This window comes from Ovis canadensis, chromosome 21 (assembly GCF_042477335.2).
Source record: "Ovis canadensis isolate MfBH-ARS-UI-01 breed Bighorn chromosome 21, ARS-UI_OviCan_v2, whole genome shotgun sequence".
Classification (NCBI taxonomy): domain Eukaryota; kingdom Metazoa; phylum Chordata; class Mammalia; order Artiodactyla; family Bovidae; genus Ovis; species Ovis canadensis.
Window position 1 is genome coordinate 39,059,885 of NC_091265.1, and position 27,748 is coordinate 39,087,632.

The following is a 27,748-nucleotide window of genomic DNA, read 5'->3' on the forward strand; positions in this document are numbered from 1 at the left end:
TTCTCTGTGGATTTTCTTCCATTGTTCTCATCTCCTGGAACCCTATTTACTGTGGGTTTTGTTTTGTTTAGTTGGATACTTCTTTCTTAATCCCCAGGTAGCTCAGTGGTAAAGAATTTGCCTGAAATGCAGGAGATGTGGGTTCGATCTCTGGGTCTAGAAGGTCCCCTGGAGGAGGAAAAGGCAACCCACTTCAGTATTCTTGCTGGGAAAATCCCCTAGATAGAGAAGCCTGGCAGGTTACAGTCCATGGGGTCACAGAGTGAGACATGACTGAAGTGACTGAGCATCCCAATTCAGGCATCTTGAACTCTTCCCTACAGCTTTTCCCCTAAAGGGCTGAGTCACGTGCTCTTCCTTTTTACTCTCTTAGCTCCTTATGGTGACCTCCATCACAACCTTTAGCAGCATTGCTTTTAAATCATCAAAGAAGATTCTCCTAATAATAACTATAATTCACTGAACAGCTAGAAAGTTTATGAACTCCATAACGTATCTCTTAATCTTACAAAAATTCTTCAATTTCCCCTCCTCATATATTTTAAACTCCTCAAGGACAAGGTTAAGTATTATTTCATTCTTTTCTTCCTTAATCAACTCAGTTGGTGCATAGTAAATACTTTTGGCTGAAAACCAAGTCAAACTCTATGTTCCAAAAACTTTAAACCCAGAGCTTCAATCTAAATAATTTAAGCAATTGTTTTCACTATCTTTCCCTTAAATTATCTAGATAATAGTATCTGGCAAGGGTAATTACAGCATCTCATATATGCTCTTTTAATACCATATGAATTGTTTCTCTCCCTGAAAAGCAATATTATGGTATCTACACGTGATTTAATTTTATCCCTGGGAAAGAGCAGTCCTCTGTTGATTCTTTGCCTTAAGACAATGAGATTAGGATGTGGGTAAAACTCTCTTGTTGTAGTCACACATTGTGACCTCATTTAGCAAGGCTTCATTTGAGGAACACCTGGCTTTTGTTTCAATATCTCCATGGAATATAGTTAAGTCTGGGCACTCAGTAAATACTGACTGATTTGGCATGTTTGGGTAACTCTAGGAGAGAGCACTTAACATCTCTCATGAACATGGACATGGTGGGAACTGGAGTAGGCATGTTGAAGCTACCCAAGTATGGAAAATTTGAGTTAATCTACTCAGTCTTCCTTCTCTGTAGTGTTACAAGCACTTTTTATTCTTTATTATTGGAAAAGTGCCACCAAGATGTATTGTTTTCTTCAGAAATTCCCTCATCTCATAACTGTACAGAGGAATAGGGTGCACTACATGTAACTTTCAAGGTTAAGTGTTTCTTTCAGGTTTTCTAAGGAAAACAATACCCAGCTTTTTCAGCAGCCTAATATTTATCAGATCAAATGACTTCAAATTACTTGACAGTTCTTTACTTGGATTTTTGGTCCTTCAGCAAATAGGTAATCATTTCCTATCATTACCTACTTGCTTGCAACTGCCTATCTCTAATACATCCCTTTATCATCATTCCCCTTCCCTACACAGCCTACAGCAGAATCCAAGTGCTGAGCTGTTGTAGGATTTACCCAACTTGTTAGCAGTTCATCATTCTTTTAGAATTCTCCCTGCAAAGCGCCTTCAGACGTTGAGGTTACTCATTCATATTCTTGAAGGGGTAAAACAAACTAAATAAGCTGTGTATTTTCTTGATGGTTCATCAATATGGCTAAGATGTTTTCAACTATGAAATAAAAGCATCACCCAATCCCTGACAAGCTATTTACATACTTGTCTAAGAGGATGAAGCAAGAAGAGACAGGGCATCAGCAGGGGTCAATATGAGAAAATCATCAAAGAAGATTCTCCTAATAACTATAATTCACTGAGCATCTAGAAACTTTATGAACTCCATAATGTATCTCTTAATCTTACAAAAATTTGTCAATTTCCCCTCTTCAGTCCTTTTAAAATAAGCCAGGATTCTGCTATTTAGGCAAATTATTCACAGTTGACTGAACTAAGACATAATGGAACTAGAATTCAAATGCAGGACTATCTGGCTTCCACACATGTTCTCTTTGCATTTTATCTTCTCTCCTACAGAAACAATTTTTTCTCATTCTTCTGCTTGCCACCTTGTTCTCCAGTCTCTATGTGCAGGTGACATCATTCAAATGCCTCACTATGGAAACCAAGTTATGCTCCAAGATTTCATCCCCAAACACTTCCATTAGACACCTCTTATATTAAAATGGAGAAGGCAATGGCACCCCACTCCAGTACTCTTGCCTGGAAAATCCCATGGAATGAGGAGTCTGGTAGGCTGCAGTCCATGGGGTTGCTAAGAGTCAGACACAACTGAGCGACTTCACTTTCACTTTTCACTTTCATGCATTGGAGAAGGAAATGGGTTATTACGGCATCTGGGATGAGCAAATAGTCAAATATTAATTGATGCCATTTATTTCTCTCTGCATTTTCTATCACTGACCCTTGCCCTCTTACAAATGAGCTGACTGTGCCCTGATTATTCTGTCAGATGGTCAGGATGCTGAATTGGGCTGACTCCTACTGTGCTTTGACACCATAACCAGTCTCTATTCATACCCTGTTTCCTAGAGCTCCTTCAAAACAACTCAGAGTCTCTCTCCTTAACATGAGGAAAATGAATGCCTAGCCTTAGAAGTTGTTTTATCCATGTAATGCTGTGGTTGTATCCTTTCATCTGGAAGTGTTGTTTCTTTACTCCAAATGTTTATAGCATCTTTTTCTGTACCTTGCTGTGTTCATTTTCATTAATGATATTGTCCAAAATAGGTATTCAATAAATAACCCATAAACACCTAGCATAAATATAAATTCTTGAATGACCAAAAGAATAAGCATGAACCATGGAGTTGGTCTCTTTATACTGAGTTTTTGAACCAAGACCTATGTGTATGTTTAGGAGGGTATGTTTCAGGATGTCACCACCATTTCCATATCTTTTGTTGTGCTCCAAAGCTTAAGGCAAATACACTGACTTATTTGCTTTTGAGCCCACCTCATAGTGTCCCTGTCTCACTTTTTTTTTATTGTGCATTGAGTTGGCTGTTAACAAAGGCTGGTCAAACCTTTTTTCTTGATCTGATTTCCTCAGCTTCACTCTCATTTTGTTTTGCACAATATTCCAGTTTCTTCATGTTCCAAACAGAGGACAATTTTACTAGTTTTGTCCATTGTAGAGCATAAGTGTGTTTCATATTTTTTATGATTGCTATGTAAAGTCACTGGAAGATAAATCTCCCCCTGGAAAGGAAGTGTGATTAAACCATCTAGATCCAGAGCAGAGAGGTAGATGATGAACAGGCTTCTGCCAGGGACTGGACAGCTGGATGTATTTCACAGCTCACGATGCAACTCTACTAGCGAGAACACGTGAAGAGTCACAAGTCTGTAGGAAAACAGCAGCAACATGGTTGCAGGAAGCTGAATGTAATTATCCACATCACCCAGAATATGAAAGTGAAAATTAACAGCAGTTAAATCCTGGAGTGAGAGGAGTCCTTTAGCCACACATGTGCCAAGCACACGCTACTCTATCAAATGCAGGATAGCAGTTTCACTGAGAATCACAGTAAAAGTGGTTGACCTACAAGAACCAATACAGATCTCAGGTCTTGTGCAACTCAGTCTAAACCACTCAGCTGGACATAAAAGACCTGGTGTAATCTTAACTCAAGCTATATTCCACTCCCTGGCCACTCTTCCGTAGCTTAGTTCTTTCATTTCTCTGCCTTTTTTCTGGGTAAGTCTGTCTGTTCCTTATTCTTCAAATCAACTTTAAATCTTCCTCTTCAAGTGACTGAAAACTTTCACTTCACTCTCAGTATTTCCCAGCTACTCCGTATGGCTTTAGCCTTGTAATTGTAGAACTTATACTCACAGCTGATTATTTTAAGGCAAGGTCATTTTAATATTTCCTCATCAGTAAAATGGCCATCATTATCTCCAACTTTTAGGAGTGTGTTAAGTAAGAAATGACACAATATTTGTGTAATGCTTAGCCAATTGTATAATGACTGTATTAAGTATTACACAAATATTGTCAGATAATGTGTTAATTCTGTATTATTTCTCTTCCCTCAGCTCTAGAAATAAAGAGCCCAAATGAGTTGTCCATGAGAGATTGATTTATAATTGAAATGGGTTTCTTAGCTTAGAGTCTACTTCCTGAGCACAAAATGTCGAGATGGATTCTTTCAAAATATGTTTGAATGAATGTGTGATAAACTATGATTATTTTAATTAATGAACTCCATAATCAAGAGATGAGATTGATATGATACAGTGCCATTTGTATCATTTTTTTTGCTATTTTTGTGGGCAAGGAGATATTTAAAATGCATACTCATGTATAATGCTTAAAGAACATTAGTCTCAAGCTTCATCAGGTACACTGTCCAGTATGAGGGGGAAAACTGAAATTGACTTTCAGAGCAGAATCCACGAAAATGTTAGGGTGTACTTGAAATTCCAGATAAATATCTGATTAGCTGTTTTTTGTTATTATATAGTCAGGTGTTTTTAAAAAGAGAAAGGAGTGTTTAACTATACTTTCTACTTCTGAATTTTGGCAGTGTCCATGTTTGACTGTGGATGGACACCAAGTGCTGTCCAAAGACTATTAAATAAAATGTTTTGTATGAAAATGAAACAGCAAGGACCTCATCACTCCCTTCTTAATTTTTGTAATTGCCTCCTTAATTCCATCCAGGATGTTGATTCTTTAAGACCTTAAATATAAGCTGGAAAATTTCTGGAAGGTAGAAGTTCTAGTCTAGGGGTATTTGTGTAATGGTAGAAAAATATCTTCTCTATATGGGAGTGAGAATTACATGGTATAGATACCTTAGTCCATAAGTGAGTTGTAAAGAAAGTTGGAATCAAAACTTTTCAATTTATAAAGGGGTTAAGTCAATACATTTTCCTTCCTAGTCAATTAAGGTATAACAAACAAAATGGTAGTCCCTCCATTAAAAGTAAAGTCCACACTCTAATTCCCAGAACCTGTGAATGGTATCTTATTGGGGGGAAAAAAAAAGGTCTTTATAAATGTGGGCTTCCCTGGTAGCTCAGTGGTAAAGAATCCACCTGCCAATACAAGTAACACAGGTTCAATCCTTAGGTCAGGAATATACCCTGGAGAAGGAAATGGCAACTCACTTGCGTATTCTTGCCTGAAATCCCATGAAAATCCCATGGACAGAGGAACCTGGTATCACAAAGGAGTTTGACAAAGCAACTTAGTGACTAAACAACAGTAACTTTATAAGCATAATTGTTAGGAGTCTCGAGATGAGGAGGTCATCCAGTATTATTAGGTGGACTCTGAGTCAAATGACAAATGTCCTTATTAGAGACACACAGAATAGAGACATGCAGAGCAGAGGAGGAGGTAACATAAACACAGAGTGATGCAGCCACGAATATAGGACCAACTAGAATTATCTGAAGCTGAAAAAAGCAAGGAGGGATTTTCCCTTAGACCATCAAGAGAGAGAATGCCCCACTTTGATTTCAGACTTTTGACCTTAAGAATTGTGATAAAATACGTTTCCATTGTTTTAAGACATCAGATTTGCCATTATTTGTTACAGTATCCACAAGAGACTAATAAACAAGGCTAGTTCTAATTCTGATATTCTTAGATATAATATGCAGTGTCTTTTTGCTTTCTTCATTTACGAAATCTTCGTCTGCTTTATATTTATTCACTTTGTCTTATCTGCTGAATAGCAGAAATGAATGACAAACAATTCCTTTGCAGATGTACTGCAACTACTAAGGTGCTCTGCTATTGTTCATAAGGTATTCTGTGTTTTCCTTTCTCCATTTCTGTAATGATACTTCAAGGGGCTGGCCACAAGTCATAAGCTGTCGGCTGCCCTATCTTACTTAGGCTTCCTGGTCTGCTACATTTTGTCTCATGAATTAGAATAAGGTTGAAACATGGAAGATCATGGGTCCAGCTGTCTTGTTATTTCACCAAACTTGCACAAATATCAGTGCCCTTGTGTGAATTAATCCATATCTGTTGCCTGGGCAATGAACACTTTTAATAAAGAGTAATCTTAAGCTTTCTAAACTGGTACTTTCTATAAACACATCATTTATTTCAGAAAGGAAATTATGGTGACTGATGCTTTCTAAAAGAGAGGTGGCTGATGTTTCACTAGTTTAAGCAAGTGTTTCAGTTCCAGTAGAATTGAACTGATCAATAGAAATATCAGCATGCATACTCTGGTGGCTCAGAGGGTAAAGAGCCTGCCCGCAATGCAGGAGACCTGGGTTCGATCCCTGGGTCGGAAAGTTCCCCTGGAGAAGGAAATGGCAACCCACTCCAGTATCCTTGCCTGGAGAATCCCATGGATGGAAGAGCCTGGTGGGCTACAGTCCATGGGGTCACAAAGAGTCAGACACGACTGAGCTCACTCACTCACTCACTCACTCTGCATTCACATGTTTTCATCTGCTCAGCCAGTCTGTGTCTTTTGGTTGGTGCATTTAATCCATTTACATTTAAGGTAATTATCAATATGTATGACCCTACTGTCATTTACTTAATTGTTCTCAGTTTATTTTCTGTAGGTAGGTCATTTCTTTCTCTTGTTTCCTGCCTAGAGAAGTTCCTTTAACATTTGTTGTTAAGCTGGTTTGGTGGTGCTGAATTCTTTTAACTTTTGCTTGTCTGGAAATCTTGATTTCTCCATCAAATCTGAGGGAAAGTCTAGCTAGGTAGAGTATTCTTGGATGTAAGTTCTTCCCTTTCACCACTTAAGTATATCATGCCATTTCCTTCTGGCTTGTAGAGTTCCTGTTGAGAAACCATGTGATTGTTGTTTTCCCCATTTGTTGTTTTTCCTGTTGCTTTGAATATTTTATCTCTGTCTTTAATTTTTGTCAGTTTGACTCCTGTGTCTTGGTGTGTTCCTCTTTGGGTTTATCCTTCCTGCAACTCTCTGTGCTTCTGGGCTTGGTTGACTATTTTCTTTCCCATGTTTAGGAAGTTTTCAGCTATTATATCTTCAAATGTTTTCTCAGGCAATTCTCTCTTCTCCTTCTGCTGCTGCTAAGTTGCTTCAGTCGTGTCCAACTCTGTGCGGCCCCAGAGACAGAAGCCCACCAGGCTCCCCCATCCCTGGAATTCTCCAGGCAAGAACATTGAAGTGGGTTGCCATTTCCTTCTCCAATGCGTGAAAGTGAAAAGTGAAAGTGAAGTTGCTCAGTAGTGTCCGACTCTTAGTGACCCCATGGACTGCAGCCTACCAGGCTCCTCCATCCATGGGATTTTCTCTGGGACCCCTATAATGTGAATGTTGGTGCACTGAATGATGTCCCAAAGGTCTCTTAGGCTGGCTTCATTTCTTTTCATTCCTATTTCTATATTCTGTTTTGTGGCAGTGATTTCCACCATTGCTGCAATGTCCTCCAGTTCATTTATCTGTTTTCTACCTCAGTCATTCTGCTGTTGATTCCTTCTAATGTATTATTCATCTCTGTTTGTTCTTTAGTTCTTGTAGGTCTTTAGTGAACTTTTCTTGCATCTTCTAAATCTTTGCCTCCAGCCTTTTTCTGAGATGCTGAATCATCTTCACTATGATTATTCTGAAGTCTTTTTCTGGAAGGTTGCTTCATTTAGTTGTTTTTCTGGGATTTTATCTTGTCTCTTCATCTGCAACATAACTTTCTACTTTTTCATGCTTATTAACTTTCCATAATGTGGTGGGCTGTGTTCTTGCTTTTTCTGCCTGCCCTCTAATGGAGCAGTCTAAAAGCCTTGTGTAAGCCCTTAAACTTACATGGGAGGGACTGGTGGTGGGAAAAACTGCTTGCTTTGATGGAGATGGCCTTGCTCTGTAAAGGTTTAGTCCAATTGTCTGTTGATGGGTGGGGTTGAACTCCTCCCTGTCAGTTGTTAGACCTGAAGTGATACAGCCCCGGAGTCTGTGGTAGTCTATGGTGACCTCCAAGAGGGTTTACGCCAAAGGGGACCTTCCCAGCCTGCTGATGCCAGTGCCCTGTCCCTGTGGTAAGCTCCGGCTGACCCACGCCTCCACAGGATACCCTCCAACACTAGCAGGTAATTTCATTTTAGTCTCCTGAGGGGTCACTGCTCCTTTCCTTAGTCTTGGTGCATGCAAGATTTTGTTTGTGCCCTCCAAGACTGGAGTCTCTTTCCCCTAGTCCAGTGGAAGTCTAATAAATCCCACTGGCCTTCAAGGTCAGATTCCCTGGGGATTCCCAGTCCCTCTGTCAGATCCCCAGGCTGGGAAGCCTGATGTGAGGTTCAGAACCCTCACAACAGTGGAAGAACTCCTTTGTTGTTATTGTTCTCCAGTCGGTGGGTCACCCACCTGGTGGATATAGGATTTGATTTTATTGTGATTGTGTCCCTCCTACCATCTTGCTGAGGCTTGTCTTTGGAAATGGAGTGATCTTTTTTGGTAGTTTCCAGTATCCTCCTGTCCATGATTGTTCAACAGCTCGTTGTGAATTTGTTGCTTTCATAGGAGGAGATGAGTGCACATCCTTCTACTCGGCCATCTTGGACTGGAAGCTTGGTTTCTCGAGCTGCTGAATTTACTGCTTGATGTTTTTGATCAAAAGAATATATTTTAGTTTTGCGTATAAAAGTAGCATTTCCACGTTCCATGTTCTTTATTTGGTTCTTTACTTTCCTAAAACAATAGTGCTAAATTACTATGAAAGTGTGTAGATGTCCCTTTTAAAGCTGAATATTTTTATCACATGAGATTGGCACACCAACTGCAAATAACTCTGTGTTAATTTGCATTTATATGTGTTTAGTGTTGGTTGCTCAGTCATGTCTGACTCTTTGCAACCCACGGACTGTATCCTGCCAGGCTCCTTTGTCCATGGAATTCTCCAGGCAAAAATACTGGAGCGGGTAGCCATTCCCTTCTTCAGGAGATCTTCCCAACCCAGGGATTGATCTGGGTCTCCTGCATTACAGGCAGATTCTTTACATACATACATACATAGGGAAGGCTTTATATGTTTTTAAATATTTCTATTTGGTGTCTTGTTTCCTGAAATATTTATTTCCCTTCTCAATAATAAATTGCATTTTTTTCAAAAAATTCAGCTATTGAAAAGCTGCTGCAAATTAGTTAACTATTATTTTTTCTGGTAATTTACCACATTTCTCCTCAAAATCTTTTCATTCCATTATGGCACTCTCTTTGAGAGTTGGTCACTACAATCTAGTGTTGTTGTAGTGGTGGTGGTGGCAGTGGTTATATTCTCAGATTAATCAAGATCTTCCTCAGTGTTCGATTATCCCTATTTGAAGCTATAACATAAGATGACATCACAGTTATGAATCACAACCTGATTATGGTTCCAACTTAGAAAAAACAAAAAAATCAAATGAGGATAGAGCAGATGCAGCAAATTGATATAAAGACTTGGGTTTTGAGAAATGTTTTCTGAATTTATCTTTGAATATGCCATGCATTTCTACCAACAGCGTACAAGCTTCCCATTTTCTCCACATTATCATCATTTGTTATTTGTGGTCTATTTGACAGTACTCATTCTGACAGATGTGAAGTGACATCTCACTTTTTCTTTGATTTGCATTTCTTTTATTATCCATGTTGAGCATCTTTTCACATGTCTGTTAATCTGTATACCTTCTTTGGAGAAATGTCTTCTCAGATCTTCTGCCCATTTTTTATTCAGGGTGTTTGTTTTTCTGATATTGAGTTATATAAGCTCTTTCTAGTTTATAGCTTGTTTGTTAACCCCTTATGGGTCATATTGTTTGCAAATATTTTCTCCCATTAGTAGTCTCTGCTTTTTCATTTGTCAGTGGTTTCCTTTGAGTACCAAATGCTATGTTTAATTGGGCCTCATTTGTGTTTTTATCCTTTAATTTGTTTTTGCTTTTGTTTTCTTTGAGGGGACAGTGCAAAGAAAAATTGCTAAAATTTATGCTAAAGAATGCTTTGCTTGTGGTTTCTTCTAAGAGTTTTATGATTTTTAGGTCTTACATTTAGGTCTTTAATACATTTTTTAGTTTATTTTTGAATATGTTATGAGGAAATGCTGTTAATATCATTATTTTACATGTGGCTTTTTTTCCCCAGTACCATTTATTGAAAAGACTCTTTTCCCCATTGTATATTCTTGCCTCCTTTGTCATGGAGTAATCATAAATGCATGGGTTTATTTCTGGGATCTCTATTCTGCTCCATTGATCTGTGTCTGTTTCTGTGCCAGTACTAACTCCTTTTGATTACTGTATCTTTGTACTATAGTCTAAAGTTAGGGAGCATATCTCCAGCTCTGTACTTCTTTTCACAAAAAGGCCTTGGCTAGACAGGGTCTTTTGTAATTCCAAATCAATTTTAAGATCATTTTATCCAGTTCTGCAAAATGTCATGGAATATTTTGATAGGGAGAGAATTTTTGACTGCCTTGAATATTATGGACATTTTAACAATATCAATTCTTCCATTCCATGAACGCAGTATATCATTTCATCTGTGTCATCCTCAATTTATTTCATCAGCATCTTATAGTTTTTCTGGTACAAACTTTTTACCTCCTTAGTTAGATGTATACTTATGTATTTTTTAGGCAATTGTAAATGGAATTGTTAAATTCTCTTTCTGATAGTTCATTGTTATTGTGTAGAAATGGAACAGATTTCTTTATATTTTTGTACCCTCAAACTTTACAAAAAAAAAAAAGCTCATTTATGAGCTCTAACAAAAATCTAGAGTGGTGGCCTCTTTAGGATTTTCTACTATAGTAACATGACAGTTGTACTTCTTCAATTTGGATTGCTATTATTTCCTTTTCTTTTCCGATTGCTGTAGCTAGGACTTCCAGTACTGTGTTGAATGAACATGGTAAGATTGGGCATCCATGTATTGTCCCTTATCTTAGAGAAAATGCTATCAGGGTTCCACCATTTAGTAAGATGTTACTTGTGGGCTTATCAAAAATGATGTTCATTATGTTGAGGTATATTCCCTTAATATATACCTTGTGGTCAGTTTTTATCATAAGTGGATATTGAATTTTATAAAAAGCTTTCTCAGTATTTACTAGGATAATCATATATGTCTTATTCTACAGTTTGTTAATATGGTATATCACACTGATTTGTGCATATTGAACCATCCTTGCCTGCATGTGTATATGCTCAGTCACTCAGCTGTGTCCAACTCTTTGTGACCCCATAGACCATAGCCTCCCAGACTTCTCTGTCCCTGGGATTCTCCAGGCAAGAACACTGGAGGGGGTTGCCATTGCCCCCTCCAATCTCTGGAATGAATCACACTTAATCATCATGTATGATTCTCTTAATGTATTGTTGAATTTGAGCTTGTTTTCAAGCTGGTTTTAGAAAAGGCAGAGGAACCAGAAACCAAATTGCCAACATCCGCTGGATCATGGAAAAAGCAAGAATTCCAGAAAAACATCTATTTCTGCTTTATTGACTATGCCAAAGCCTTTGACTGTGTGGATCACAATCAACTGTGGAAAATTCTGAAAGAGATGGGAATACCAGACCACCTAACCTGCCTCTTGAGAAATCTGTATGCAGGTCAGGAAGCAACAGTTAGAACTGGACATGGAACAACAAACTTGTTCCAAATAGGAAAAGGAGTACGTCAAGGCTGTATATTGTTACCCTGCTTATTTAACTTCAATGCAAATTACATCATGAGAAACGCTGGACTGGAAGAAACAGAAGGTGGAATCAAGATTGCCAGGAGAAATATCAATCACCTCAGATATGCAGATGATACCACCCTTATGGCAGAAAGTGAAGAGGAACTCAAAAGCCTCTTAATGAAAGTGAAAGAGGAGAGTTAAAAAGTTGGCTTAAAGCTCAACATTCAGAAAATGAAGATCATGGCATCTGGTCCCATCACTTCATGGGAAATAGGTGGGGAAACAGTGGAAACAGTGTCAGACTTTATTTTGGGGGCTCCAAAATCACTGAAGATGGTGACTGCAGCCATGAAATTAAAAGACGCTTACTCCTTGGAAGAAAAGTGATGACCAACCTAGATAGTATATTCAAAAGCAGAGACGTTACTTTGCCGACTAAGGTCTGTCTAGTCAAGGCTATGATTTTTCCCGTGGTCATGTATGGATGTGAGAGTTGGTTGTGAAGAATGCTGAGCGCCGAAGAACTGATGCTTTTGAACTGTGGTGTTGGAGAAGACTCTTGAGAGTCCCTTGGACTGCAAGGAGATCCAACCAGTCCATTCTGAAGGAGATCAGCCCTGGGATTTCTTTGGAAGGAATGATGCTAGAGCTGAAGCTCCAGTACTTTGGCCACCTCATGTGAAGAGTTGACTCATTGGAAAAGACTCTGATACTAGGAGGGATTGGGGGCAGGAGGAGAAGGGGACGACCGAGGATGAGATGGCTGGATGGCATCACGGACTTGATGGACGTGAGTCTGAGTGAACTCTGGGAGTTGGTGATGGACAGGGAGGCCTGGCGTGCTGCGATTCATGGGGTCGCAAAGAGTCGGACATGACTGAGCAACTGAACTAAACTGAGTTTGCTAATTGATGGCCTGTAATATTTGATTTTGGTGTGTGACATCTTTAACATCATATTTTACCTTTTATTTCTTTGTCTGATTGCTATGCATATACTGTGTTGAATAGTGATGACAGTGGACATCCTTGTCTGTTCCAGGTTTTAGCAATAGGGCTTTCAGCTTTTCACCATTTAATATTATATTGGCTGTGGGTTTGTCATAAAGAGCTTCTATTGTATTTAGATATCCCCCGTATAGCCACTTTAGTTAGTTTTTATCATTAATAGATACTGAATTTTGTCAAGTGATTGAGATGATCATGTGGTTTTTGTCTTTTGTTTATGTGGCTTATCACATTGTGTATGTTGAATTATCCTTGTGAACTTGGGATGAATCCCACTTGATTATAATATATGAACATTTTTATGTGTGGTTGGATGTGTTTTGCTAACATTTTCTTCAAAAGTTTTGCATTCATATTCACCAAAGATACTGGTCTGTAATTTTCTTTATTGGTAGTGTCTTTGTTTTGATTTTGGTATCAGGGTGATAATAGCTATTTGTATGTTTGGTATAATTTGCCTGTGAAGCCATTTGGTCCTGGATTTTTGTTTGTAAGAAGTTTATTAAGCTACGTATTCTACTTCACTTCTATTGATCAGTCTGTTCAAATTATCCATTTCTTCTTGATTCAGTTTTGTGTTTATATTTTTTTTTTTGATTCAGGCTTTGTGTTTATAGAAACTTGTCCATTTCTTCAAGGTTGTCAGATTTGTTGGCATATAATTGCTCATAGTATTTGCTTAGGTTTATTTCTATTTCTCCAGTAACAGTAACAGTTGTTATGTCTCCCTTTTCATTTTACTTACTTGGGTTCTCTCTTTTTCTTAGTGAATGTGGCCAGAGGTTTTTGTCAATCTTGTTTATCCTTTCAAACAACCAGTTATTGGTTTTACTGATTTTTCTATTGTTTTTTTTTAATCTCCATTTTATTTATTTCCTCTCTGACCTTTATTTCCTTTCTTCTGCTGACTTTAGGTTTTATTTGTTCTTCTTTTTCTAATTCTTGTAAGTGCTAGGTTAGGTTTTTTATTTGAAATTTTTTTTATTTTTAAGAGGAAACCCTGTATCACTGTGAACTTCCCTTTAAGAACTGCTTCTGCTGCATCTCACAGATTTTCTGTGGTTGTGCTTTTACTTTCATTTTTCTCAAGGGATTAAAAAAAATTCTGATTTCATCATTGACCATTGGATTTTTTTTTGGTAGCATATTATTTAGTCTCCATTTATTTTTTTGTGGTTAATTTCTAATTTCATGCTATATGGACAGAAAAGATACTTGAGATAATTTCTATACTCTTAAATTTGTTGAGTCTTGTTTTGTGCACTAGTCAGTCCTAGAGAATATTTCATCTGCATTTGAGAAGAATGTGTATTGTGGGTTTTTTGGATGTAGTGCCCTGAAAAGGTCAATTAAGTCTAACTGTTCTGTGGTATAATTTAAGATCTCTTTTGCCTAACTGATTTTCTGTCTAGAAGATCTGTGCATTGATATGATTGGGGTGTTACATTCTCTTACTATTATCATTTTCCAGAGGAGCTTGGTGCAAGCTACTGTCCATGGGGTCACAAAGAGTCTGGCATGACTGAGTGACTTCACTTTCACTTTCACTTTGCCCAGCTGATCTTCTGTCTAGAAGATCTGCATTGATGTCATTGGGGTGTTAAAGTCTCTTGCTATTATCATTTTCCTCTCAATTTTTCCATTTATGTCTGTTAGTATTTGTTTTATATATTTGGGTGCTCCTGCATTAGATGCATATATGTTGATGAAGTGCATATATGTTGACAAGTGTAGAATCCACTCCTGGAGTTCAAGTGAATGGTGACAGTTCAGGATAACCCCTTAAACCTGTGCAGAAGGTGTCCTGCTTTCTGTGAACACATGGACATGGACAAAGGCTACAGTGGCAGGTCCCACCCCTCCCTTCATGCACCCCCCCCCCCCACCCAAACAATGGCACCTGACCTGTGAGACAACCTGGGCTTTCTCCATGTACACCCTCCGTTGCAATCACACCAGATGCCAGCCCTACCTTGCTGTTTCTATCCATCCAATCCCAGTCCTCTCCTTGGGTTGGATCTCCAAATCCTGAGTTCCAACACTCAGAACTTGTCCGCACTAGAGGACATGAGCCTCAAGCTAGGGAGTGCAGGAGAGAAGCACTGACCATCTGTGTGGGTCTCCCTCCAGTCTGGCTGCCATAAACCAGTTTCTATATTCTCCTCTAAGGCTCTTTTCCTGTCCTGGCCAATCTTCTCACTGGTGGAGGGGCTTCCCAGGGTACAAGAAACTTTCCTCTTTCACAGTTCCCTCCCTCCCAGGATCACAGGTATCATCCTGAAATCTTTTTTTGTGTGTTTGTTTGTTTGTTTTTCTTCTGTTATACCTATTTATGTGGAGATTTTCTTTCCCTCTCAGCAGTCTGAGGTCTTCTGCAAATGTTCAGTAAATATTCTGTGAGAATTGTTCAACATGTAGATGTATTTTTGATAGTGGGAAGAGGTAAGCTTCGTGTTTTACAACTCTGCCATCTTCATCATATTCTTGTCTGTAAAGCTTTTTACCTTTCCGTGATATGTGAATGAAAGAATTTCTGGGTAGAATATTCTTGGTCATAGATTTTCCCTTTTATCATGTTAAGTTTATCATGACACTCCCTTTTGGCCTGCAGAGTTTCTGCTGAAAAATCAGCAGATAGCCTGATGGAGTTCTTTTAGTATAACTTATTGCTTTTCCCTTTCTGCTTTTCATAATCTATTTATTTTTTGACATTTTAATTATGAGGTGTCTGGGGGTGGCCCTCTATGGCTTGATCCTACTTGGAATATTTTGTGCTTCCTGGACCTGGATGTCTTGGGAAGGACCTTACCTTTCCAAGGTTAGGAAAGTTTTCAGCTAAAATGGCTTTAAATATGTTATCTACCCCTTTACTCTCTTCTCCTTCTGGGACCTCTATAATGCAAATATTAGTAAGTTTGATGTTGTCATTTGTTGTTGTGATTCAGTTACTCATTTGTGTCTGACACTTTGTGACCCCATGGGCTACAGCATGCCAGAGTTTCTACCTTCACCATCTCCTAGAGTTTTCTCAAACTCATATCCATTGAGTCCACGGATGGATGGCCTCATCCATCCATCTCATCCTCTGTCATCCCTTTCTCCTCCTGCCTTCAATATTTTTGCAGCATTAGAGTCTTTCCAATGAGTTGGCTCTTTGCATCAGGTGGCCAAAGTATTAGAACTTCAGCTTCAGTATCAGTGAATATTCAGGGTTAATCTCCTTTAGGATTGACTGGTTTGATCTCATTGCTGTACAAGTGACTGTCAAGGATCTTGTCCCATACCACAGTTTGAAAGCATCAAATCTTCAGTGCTCAGCCTCCTTTATGGTCCAACTATCACATCCATACATGACTACTGGAAAAACTATAGCTTTGAATATATAGAATTTTGTTGGCAACGTAATGTCTCTGGTTTTAAAATGCTGTCTATGTTTCTCATAGCTTTCCTTCCAAGTGTGTTTTAATTTCATGGCTGCAGTCACCATCTGCAGTGATTTTGGAGCCCAAGAAAATAAAGCCTTTCACTGTTTCCATTCTTGGCCCATCTATTTGCCATGAAGTGATGGGACAGGATGTCATGATCTTAGTTTTCTGAATGTTGAGCTTTAAGCCAACTTTTTCACTCTGTTCTTTCACCTTCATCAAGAGGCTGTTTCACTCCTCTTTACTTTCTTCCATAAGGGTGGTGTCATCTGCATATCTGAGGTTATTGATATTTCTTTCAGCAATCTTGATTCCAGCTTGCGCTTCATCTAACCTGAAATTTCACATGATGTACTCTGCATTTAAATCAAATAAATAGGGTGAAATTATACATATTCAATATGACAATATACATCCTTGAGTCCATTTTTCTATGTCCAAGTTCTAACTGTTGCTTCTTGACCTGCATATAGGTTTCTCAGAGGGCAGGTAAGATGGTCTGGTATTCACATCTCTTTAAGAATTTTTAATTCTTTAAGAATTTTCCAGTTTGTTGTGACGCACACAGTCAAAGGCTTTAGTGTAGTCAGTCAATGAAGCAGAAGTAGATGTTTTTCTGGAATTCTCTTGCTTTTTCTATGATCCAGTGGATGATGGCAATTTTACCTCTGGTTTCTTTGCCTTTCTAAATCCAGCTTGTACATCTAGATGTTCTCAGTTCACATGCTGTTGAAGCGTAGCCTGAAGGATTTTGAGCATTACTTTGCTAGCATGTGAGATGAGTGCAATTGCACAGTAGTTTGAGCACTCTTTGGCATTGCCTTTCTTTGGGATTGGAATGAAAACTGACCTTTTCCAGTCCTGTGGCCACTGCTGAGTTTTCCAAATTTGCTGGCATACCTAGTGCAGCACTTTCACAGCATCATCTTTTAGGATTTGAAATAGTTCAGTCGGAATTCCATCACTTCCACTAGCTCTGTTAGTAGTGGTGCTTCCTAAGGCCCACTCAACTTTGCACTCCAGGATGTCTGGCTCTAAGTGAGTGATCATACCATTGTGGTTTCCAGGTCATTAAGATCTTTTTGTATAGTTCCTCTGTGTCTTCTTGCCACCTCTTAATATCTTCTGCTTCTGTTAAGTCCATACCATTTCTGTCCTTACTGTGACTATCTTTGTATGAAATGTTCCCTTCAGTTCAGTTTAGTTGCTCAGTCGTGTCCAATCCTTTGCAACCCCATGAACCGCAGCATGCCAGGCCTCCCTGTCCATCACCAACTCCTGGAGTTTACCCAAACCCATGTCCATTGAGTCAGCGATGACATCCTACCATCTCCTCCTCTGTTGCCCCCTTCTCCTCCTGCCTTCAATCTTTCCCAACATCAGGGTCTTTTCAAATAAGTCAGCTCTTCACATCAGGTATGAATGTGAATACCTGTAATGAATAGGACATCTTTTTTTTTTTTTCTCTCTCTCTCTCTCTTCTAGAAGGTCTTGTAGGTCTTCATGGAATCATTCCACTTCAGCTTTTTTAGCATTTGTGGTTGGGGCATAGACTTGGATTACTGTGATCCAAGTAAATGGTTTGACTTGGTAACAAACAGAAATCATTTTGTCATTTTTGAGACTGCACCCATTTTGGACTCTTTTGTTGACTATGAGGGTTAGTCATAGGGTTCCATTCCTTCTAAGGAATTCTTGCCCAAAGTAATAATAGATAGAATGATCATCTAAATAAAACTCACCAATTCCCATCCATTTTGGTTCACTGATTCCTGAAATGTTGATATTCACACTTGCTGTCCCTCGTTTGACCACTTCTGATTTACCTTGATTTATGGACCTAACATTCCAAGTTCCTATGCAATATTATTCTTCATAACGTCAGACTTTACTTTCATCACCAGACACATGCACAACTGGGCACTATTTCTGCTTTGGTTCAGCCTTTTCTTTGCTTCTAGAGCTATTTCTATACTCTTTTCCAGTAGCATGTTGGCACCTACCAACCTGTTCATCTTTCAGTGTTATATCTTTTTGCCTTTTCATACTGTTCATGAGTTTCTCAAGGCAAGAATGCGAAATGATTTGCCATTCCCTTCTCCAGTGGACCACGTTTTGTCAGAACTCTTCACCATGACCCGTCCGTCTTGGGTGATCCTACATGGCATGGCTTGTAGTTTCATTGAGTTAGACACGACTGTGATCCTTGTGATGTTGTCAAAAAGTTTTTTAAAAATGTTCTCATTGGTTTTTATTCCTTTTTTTTAAAAGTCAGATTCACTGATTTCCATTACTCTGCCTTACAGTTCATTGATCTGTTTTTCTGTATCTTGTAATCCAGCAGTCCCCAACCTTTGTGGCCCTAGAAACTGGTTTCATGGAAGACAGTTTTTCCATGGACCAAATAAGAGGAATGGTTTCAGAATGATTTAAGCACATTATATTTATTGTGCACTTTACTTCTATTATTATTACATCACTTCATCAAGCATTAGACTTTGGAGGTTGGGGACCCATGTTCTAATCTACTATTCATTCCTTCAAGTGCATTTTTTATTTCAGTTATTGTATTCTTAGCTCCCTTTTGTACTTTCTTACATTTCTTTTTTTTGATTAACATCTCAGTGTGTTCATCCATTTTCTCTTGAGTTCTCTGATCATATTTACAATCAGTATCTTGATCTCTTTATTGGGTTAATTGCCCATCTCCACTCTGTTCTTCTTCTGGGATGTTATCTCATTCCTTCATTTATAATATGTTCCTTTCACTAATTTTTGCCAAATTTCCTGTGATTATTTCTATATATCTGGTAGGTTCTGGGGTTGGGAAGTTGTGGGGCCAGGATTCCATTGTCTAGTGTCAGCCTGCTGGTAGGTATTGTTTCTTGACATGGCTGGCTGCAGTTTCCTAGGCATCCCAAAGCTAGTGCTGACCTACTAGTGAGTGGGGCTGGATCCCAGGGCAGCTGGCTGAGATCAAGGTATCTCAGAGTTGGCAATGGCCTGGTGGGCAGGACCAGAGTCCCTGGTGTCCTGGGGCTGATGCAGGCTTATGGTATATTTACTGGGTCCTGACAAGACAGGCTATGGGGCTACAGTGATCCTAGTGTTCATGTCCACCTCCCATTGGGAAGGTTTCAAGGTCAGGGGAATCTGGGACTGATGGCCACCCACTGGTGGGCAGAACTCCTTGAGTCTTTGGGTGCAGAGCTCCTGGGTGTCCTATTGGTCCACTGGTGGTCAGGGCCAGGTGCTTATACATTTGGCTTCAGGATCCCAAAGTTTGTGTCGGCATACTGATGAAAGGGATGAGATCCCATGACAGCTGGCTGAGAGGCCCAAGATGTCTCAGAACTGGTGTTGGCCTGTTGGTGAGTAGGACCAGGGCTGAGAGTTTCCTATGGCTCATGCTGTCTAGCTGGTAGGAAGGCGATTTTCGGCCACTGTAGACTGGGAGGTTGTGGTGGCCTCTAGGCTGTTGTCTCCCCACTGGTTAGGTGGACCCGAGTCCCAGAGTTTCTAGTAAGAGTCCTCAGGGTCCTGGAACTGGTGTAGCAGCCTGGTGATGGTGGGGTCTAGGGCCCTGGGGCTGGTGCCTACTCATTGGTGGCCAGAGTTGGATTCTGGGGTCTCTTGCTGCAGAACCCTGAGGTGTTCCTGGGCTAGTTCCTGTCTGCTGGTATTTAGACCTGGGTCCCATTGGTGGACAAGGTCATGTCCTCGGGTGGCTCTGGGCTCAGGAGGTCTTAAGGTAACTTGCCTACTAGTGGGTGTGGCTTTTCCCCCACCTAGCTAATTGCTTTGCCTGAGGCATCCTAGTACTTGGGCCTACAGGTTAGTAAGCAAGGAAAGCTCTCAGTGCTTATAAGCTAAAGGGAGGATTGGCAAAATGGCACTTGCCACCATCTGTGTCCACGTGGTAGAACAGTCTCCAATAAATGACTCCCACCATTATAGCTATTCCTAGGGTGAGTTCCAGTTGCCTCCTGACTGTCCAGGAGACTCTCCAAGATCAGCAAGTAGATGTGACTCAGGTCTCTGTCTTGGGTCCTGGAGTGTGTGAGATTTTGTGTGCAACATTTAAGAGTGGAGTCTCTATTTCCCATAGGCATCTGGGTCTTCTGAAAGAAAGTCCTGATGCCCTTCAAATGTTCTGGGGGCTCCTTTTCTTGGCATAAGACTCATAGCCTGAGGACCCTGATGTAGGACTCAGATTCATTGCTTCTTAAGAAGAATCTCTGCAGTTGAATTTATTCTACCATTTGTGGGTCACTCAATGGCAGCCCACTCCAGTACTCTTGCTTGGAAAATCCCATGGACAGAGGAGCCTGGTAGGCTGTGGCCCAAGGGGTCACTAGGATTCGGACACGATAGAGCAACTTCACTTTCACTTTTCACTTTCACTCATTGGAGAAGGAAATGGCAACCCAGTCCAGTGTTTTTGTCTGGAGAATCCCAGGGACGGCGGAGCCTAGTGGGCTGCTGTCTATGGTCGCACAGAGTCAGACACGACTGAAGCGACTTAGCAGCAGCAGCAGCACCTGTACTTATGGGTCTTGACAATATCATAACTCCATCCCTCCCACTCATCTCATTATGGTTCTTTCTTTATATCTTCAGTTGTAGAAGATCTTTTCTATTATATTCTGGTCTTTCTCCTCAATAGTTGTGGCTATGAGAGCTAATGAGCTCAGGATCTTCTTATTATGACTGCTTTTTGCCATCCATTTGGAAGGAATAAGAAAAGCTCACTTGAAATTGAAATTTGAAAAAAAAATCATTTTAAATCATGATGATGGCAGAGAGAAAACTGGGATGGATTGGGTGGTGGTTCTAAGCCTATGACAAGTTAATTATGAACTCTGGGCAATCTACCTAATATCTGAGTGTTGGTTTCATTTGCAGAAGTGAAGGTAACAAATTTGATCAGTGGCTTTCAAGCTGTGCTCTGTTGATGTCTGTGAGTTGTGGTGGGATATATGAAGGTATTCTAGTTCTCCAACCTTTGTTCCAAGCAGAGATAGTCTTCTTTTATCTGCTTCTTATAGTAAAGCACTGAATAAATTTTATTTTTAAACCAGTCTTATTGCTTAAGAACATCTGAAAGCCACTAGAGTAGGTTGTTTTCACCACCCCATGAAAACTTTATGATGCTATAAAAGATTATGAATTTAAAAGAATTAATAGAAAAACTACCCTATGCAGGGCTCTAGGCTGAATGCTAGAAAATAAAGATTGCATACAGCTTAGCCTATTGCATAATACAAGGAAAATGTATATAAGTCCTTAACAGAGACAATTAGTGTAGTGCTAGAAAGCTCAGAAGAGGGGAAGCTCTGAGACTAAACAAATATACACATTGCACATGAATACATAGTATATTAATATATATATATCAATTGCATATAAATATATATAGATTATGGTACCTATATATAACATGATATATGTATATACATATATTTCATATGCAAACTAGAAGGAAATGAAGCAAAATTTATGTTTAATAGATGTGTCTTGTTAATATATAAGACTTTCATCTTCCTTCATATTCTTCTCTCCTGCATCACAGTGCTTTTACAGTACTGAAAACTGGAGGGTAGCTACATAAGTGCTTATGCATTTACCATTGTTTCCTACCAATGTGTGTGTTACAGTTGCAGACAATGGTTATAATCTATAAGGAGATATGTTTGTCAAACACTTTTTGGTTCATTAAATGGACATCCATTTCACACTGTAAATCATAGCACAAGATTTAAACATTTTCCATCAGGAGATTCACCACACTTTTAAAAGTAATGTTTTTCAATTTCTGGCTGGAGAAGATATTTCAGGCAGTCATTTATTTCAATAGGATCCCCTCATGGATTAAAGATTGCTAGCACCTTCTAAAGGACCACATAATGATGATCTTTAAAGTAAAAACTAGTCTGTTCATCTTTTTACTTCCCCAGCAGAGCTTAGTATAGTACTTTATGCATAAAGTACTCCATTTTTAATAAGAAAAATGTCATCAATTATTTAATAGGAAATAAACCTCTTATTGATAGGAGTTGGCAGTAGTTTCAATAGTGCAACTAAATATCAATAACATTTTGTCAAGTTAGCACCGATTAAATTTAACTGAAATGAAATGAAAAGAAAATACTGAGGCTTAACGATTGTAGTTGTAAAACACCAGTTTTTAGGATGAGCCATCTATGCTAATGGATCTTCAACAAAGTATGAAAATAATACAGATTTAATGAAAACTATTAAATTCTGGAAATTCCCTGGAAAAAAATGGAAACAGATATTCTAAAATGCATACCAATGTTTAGTCATCATTTACACCAGACACTGGCAAACTTTTTTTAGAGGCAAGATGATGATATTTTTGGTCTTGTATCTTTGTTGGAACTACTCAGCTCTGTCATTTTCTTCAGCAGTAGGGAATATATAAATGAATGTGTGTGACTGTGTTCCTATGAAATAGGCAAATGGCCAGATTTGACTCAAGGGACCAGAGTTTGCCAGCCCCTCACTTATATAATCACAAATGATTCTTAATTTGCCTTTGTTTTTGCACTGATACTTGACAGCTATTTTTAATGAAGGTTCCCTAAATATGTTCTAGATTTTAAAAATCTCTGTTCCAGGAATACATTTAAATAATTAAAATAGAGATGTGTTCTAATTTACCATACTATAGCTGCTGTTGCTGCTGCTGCTAAGTTGCTTCAGTCGTGTCCAACTCTGTGTGATCCCACAGACGGCAGCCCACCAGGCTCTACCGTCCCTGGAATTCTCTAGGCAAGAACACTGGAGTGAGTTGCTGTCGCCTTCTCCGACCATACTATAGCAGTAGTTGTCAAATAGAGCTTTAATTGCTATATCATAATTTAGCACATGAAATTGATCTCATGTAGTGAATTATTTTGGAAAAGGCGATGGTACCCCACTCCAGTACTCTTGCCTGGAAAATCCCATGGACTGAGGAGGAGCCTGGTAGGCTGCAGTCCATGGCGTCACTAAGAGTCAGGCACGACTGAGCGACTTCACTTTCACTTTTCCCTTTCATGCATTGGAGAAGGAAATGGCAACCCACTCCAGTATTCTTGCCTGGAAAATCCCAGGGACGGAGAAGCCTGGTGGGCCACTGTCTATGGGTTTGCACAGAGTCGGACAGGACTGAAGCAACTTAGCAGCAGCAGCAGCAGTGAATTATATCATCACAAAATATTGACTTCTGCTGCTGCTGCTAAGTCACTTCAGTCGTGTCTGACTCTGTGTGACCCCATAGACGGCAGCCCACCAGGCTCCCTCGTCCCTGGGCTTTTCCAGGCAAGAACACTGGTTTGGGTTGCCATTTCCTTCTCCAATGCATGAAAGTGAAAAGTGAAAGGGAAGTCGCTCAGTCGTGTCTGACTCTTCGCGACCCCATGGACTGCAGCCTACCAGGCTCCTCTGTCCAAGGGATTTTCCAGGCAAGAGTACTGGAGTGGGGTGCCATCGCCTTCTCTGACAAATATCAATAAATGAGTGATATTAACTTGTAATTTTTAATTAATAATTATATTAATATTGGGGATTTAAAATATATTCAGCCAGGACTGACTTAACAACTTAGATCTTTGCTTTGATTTTATGCACAAAATGTCATGAATCAACGTGATTCAGAACAATGATGAATTCAGAATCCTTAGGTATTAGAAACACTTAGATGTAGTTCACTTGAAACTACAACCCAAGTTTGAATTTTCAGCTCAGGTACAATGTCATCTGCACATTTTATTCATTTTGTGTAACTCAGCAAACTGCCAACTTTTAAAAATAATGGTAGTGGCTCAAATAAAAATATTCAGTGTTCTAAAACAGCTACTCAATATATAAATGGCTTTCTTAAAAGTATATCCTCTACCATATAAGATGTTGCAAGATTTAGCAAAAAAAAATCATTGGGAAGGCATCAGGAGACCTGATTAACAATCCCAGTGTGTTATAAGTCAACTAGATCTGAACAAATTGGTTGGTTGGGATACATTAATTTACTCTTATGTAATGTAGGAATAATACCCTGCACCTATGGTATAATGGCAACTTGTATGAATAGGCATGGAAGTCCCTTGTCAGTTATTAAAGTGAAAGTCACTCAGTCATGTCCAGCTCTTTGCAACCCCATGGAATATACAGTCCATGGAATTCTTCAGCCGAAAATACTGGAGTGGGTAGCCTTTCCCTTCTTTAGGGGATCTTCCCAACCCAGGGATCGAACCCAGGTCTCCCGCATGTCAGGTGGATTCTTTACCAGCTGAGCCACCACGGATGCCCTTCTAAGTTATTAAATACTATATAAAACTAATGCAAAGATACTTTCTCTTTCAATGCCAGAAAAGGCTGCAAGCATTGTTGCTTCTAAATTGTGGCTTAAGATTTTGTTTCATTTTGTTTGTAAGAGGGAGGAGAAAATTCTTTTCAAAATAGCTATTTATTTATGTCTGTGGTCTTTCCCTTCTTTAACATATCATAATTGCTTTCAGCTGGTTTAAGCTGAATGTGTGGGGATCTAGATGTGTCCAACAGTTTGCAATTTAAGATGCAGTTAGGCTGTAAATACACACATTAATACATTTCACAGGAATGTGAATATTAAGTATTCAGTGGATGGGACAAAAATCACAACAGGCAACTTTATTGTAGAATTTGATCCAAAAATCCAGAAAAAAATAAATAAAAGGAGCCAAGTCTCTATTATGTTCGTACACAAAATAAACCAAAAAATACATCAACATTTACCATGAGATCATTTAAATGTGTCTGTAAATGATCTGATAAGGGAAACGTGATTTACAACACGGGAAACTTTTTTTTTTTTTTAACAATTATAGACTTAAGTGCAATGCACTATAGGTCACCTAGACTAGGTTAGCAAGAATGAGCAACATGGTAGGTCCAAAAGGCAACCCCCAAACACCTTCCTTCAATGGAAACTTTGGTAATTGTCTGTGGCTTAAAAAAAAAAAAAACAACCCAAACACCAACTCCTTCTTCATCATGTTGGATGGTTATTTTGTCCATTTTTCTTCTGCGACGATGAGTTCATTTTAAATACTTCAATTATTATGAAGACACTCCAGATCCACAGAACAGCAGACACTTCCATTCTGTGCATCAAGACACAAGCATTAGCCAGAGACATAGAATACAAATCAATATGCAGTGTCCACTTTTACATTCAAAATAATCAGCTACATTTTGAGACCAATTCCATGAATATTATAAAAATATTTACTAGAAAAATGCCAGAAGACGAGTAAAATGGAAGGCAAGACTTATGAGATCCTGCAGGGTCCCTCTTGTTGGGTTCTGCTGGCAGTGAAACTTCATATACTCCGTCTGAACTCAGACCATGTTTGAGACTACTGTGTATTTCCAACTTGTTTGTTCACACAGTTTATTCACTACAATTACTCTAATTGAGATTCTTTCCAAAATTAACCCTCTGAAAGATAAATTACCATTAATAAAACTAATCAAAAATACCAAAAAGAACCTGAAAATAAACATGGCTTCCAGAAAGGCGGGCATATTAGGGGTAAATACAGTCTCTCTCATGGTGACTATGAGAGGGAAGGTACATATCAATTATTAAGAATTCATGAGAAATCAATTACACATATTAATATTAAATATGGACTTCCCAGGTGGCTCAGTGGTAAAGACTCTGCCTGTCAATGCAGGAGACATAGGAGATGCTGGTTCAGTCTCTGAGTCTGGAAGATCTCCTTGAGGAGAAAATAGCAACCCACTCCAGTATTCTTGCTTGGGAAATTCCATGGACAGAGTAGTCTGGTGGGCTATAGTCCATGGGGTTGCAAAGAGTCGGACATGACTGAGCAACTGAGCATGTGTGCACACATAATGTAAATATACCTTTATAATTCTCCTAAATGAATTTCAAACCTGACCTCCGAGAAATAATACTGAATACCATAGGTTTATATATTCCCTGGTCATTGTGTTTGATGGGCTGAAGGAATATGGGATCATAACGTTTGCTTTATGAAGTTTGATGTCCTCTTCCTATTGGGGGCTGCATTTTATGATAGTTCTCAGAAAAAAAGAACCCATATTTATAACAGCACAAAAAGGCAAGTTGGGATCCTTCCACTGATGCATGAAGCTGAGCCAGGATTTGGTAGAATCAAATGGATTAATGTTTTTAACATGCTTAATCATGGGAATTTAAGCAGATGTTTCAGCAGCAATTTAACCCTGCCTAAAGTCTACTACAGTCATAACTCTCCATAAACTTAGAAAGGGGGAAGGGGTCAGTTTTTAATTTTAAAGACATGTGACAATGCCTCATGGGAATTACTCCAAAAAGACAAGAAAATAATCACAGTTAATTAAATCTTACAGCAGGAGCTTCAAGTCCCTGCATTAGGCATTGTGATAATTAAACAAAGCAAACAATTTCGCAGATTTATAGAACACCTTCTTCTAACATAGACAGTTGCCAGAAAGAGCTTAAAATTTTTTCCCGGATGAAAATAGGTCTTTTTTTTTTTTTCTTTCTTTCCCATATTCATGTCAAAATAGCTTAAATCAGCCATAATTGGGCCTAGGGTCAATGATTTAAATTCCATGTTTTACAGGCAAGAGAGGACTATTTTGTTCCATGTTCATTTGGAATTTGCCTTTATACACAGTACAACTAGCATCCATTCAGACAGATTAACCTCCGGTGAGAAGCAAATGCCTGCCTGTGTTTCCATGCCCCTTGGAACCCGTGCCTTCAGAACTATCAGGAGCGGACCTCCTGCAGGTGTTCTCAGGCACATGTCTGAGGCCTGGTTACCCTCAGGACACCCAATTACCTTGCATTTGCAGGTTGTGCATGGAGATCCAGCCATTGTCCACACTGAGCCGCTAAGCCTTGAAAGGCCATAGCTGTCCAGGCAAGTTTTTCTGATGTCATAGGCGATATTATCAGCCAGGCAGGGGTCACTGACACAGCGGGGACAACATTCCCCTTCCAGGATAGTTGTGTACTCACAGCTCAAACTGGGGCAAGTAAGTGGCCAGCAGTCTACCTCTCCTTCCTGTGGAAAAAACAACAACAACAATGCCTCCTCATTAGCTTTTGGCACAATCCTGTTGCCAAAGTCCTAGAGAGGGAAATCCTCAAGAATCCCATGACTGCCCTCACTGACTGCCCCGAATTTAGCATCATTATGTGTATGATGCCATATGGGTATGACGTGCTTCCTCCTCAAAGGAGGAATACAGACATCATCTCCTCCAGTATGCTTTTGCTGACTGCCTATATTGCAGCCATGGAGAGAGTTAGGTCCCATCTCTCTGTGCCAACGGCAACTCATAATTATTTTTTAGTGATTCTTACAATTCCAGATTAAGTTTTGAGCTTTCAGGTTCTGGGTTTCTCCCTTTATCTCCCTGATCCTTAGCACAGTTCTGGTCAATAAATGCTAATCAAATGAACAAAGAGATGATACTGGGCTAGTGTATAAAGAGAAACTTATTTTTCTTAAGGTCAAAGGAGGAACCTGAGTCCCTATACTACTTCAACAACATCACACTGAGTTGCTTATGTTAGATTTAGAACTGAGGTTGTGCAATATCGGGAGAACCATTTCAGAA

General features: G+C 39.2%; 1 protein-coding gene across 3 annotated transcripts in view; it reads right to left on the minus strand.

Annotated features, from left to right (window-relative positions):
• Positions 1–24,743: 24,743 nt before the first annotated feature.
• The window catches only part of NELL1 (neural EGFL like 1), a 1,018,153-nt gene continuing 1,015,148 nt past the window's right edge, over positions 24,744–27,748 (minus strand). The window contains exons 19-20 of one of the 3 annotated variants that reach the window (XM_069565320.1): positions 26,965–27,189; positions 24,744–25,248 (exon numbers count right to left, since the gene is read on the minus strand). In XM_069565320.1, coding sequence (XP_069421421.1) covers positions 25,198–25,248; positions 26,965–27,189 — 276 coding nt within the window. In that variant the 3' untranslated portion in view covers positions 24,744–25,197. The remainder of the gene's footprint in view (positions 25,249–26,964; positions 27,190–27,748) is intronic. The other 2 variants (XM_069565321.1, XM_069565323.1) reach the window with 2 other exon arrangements.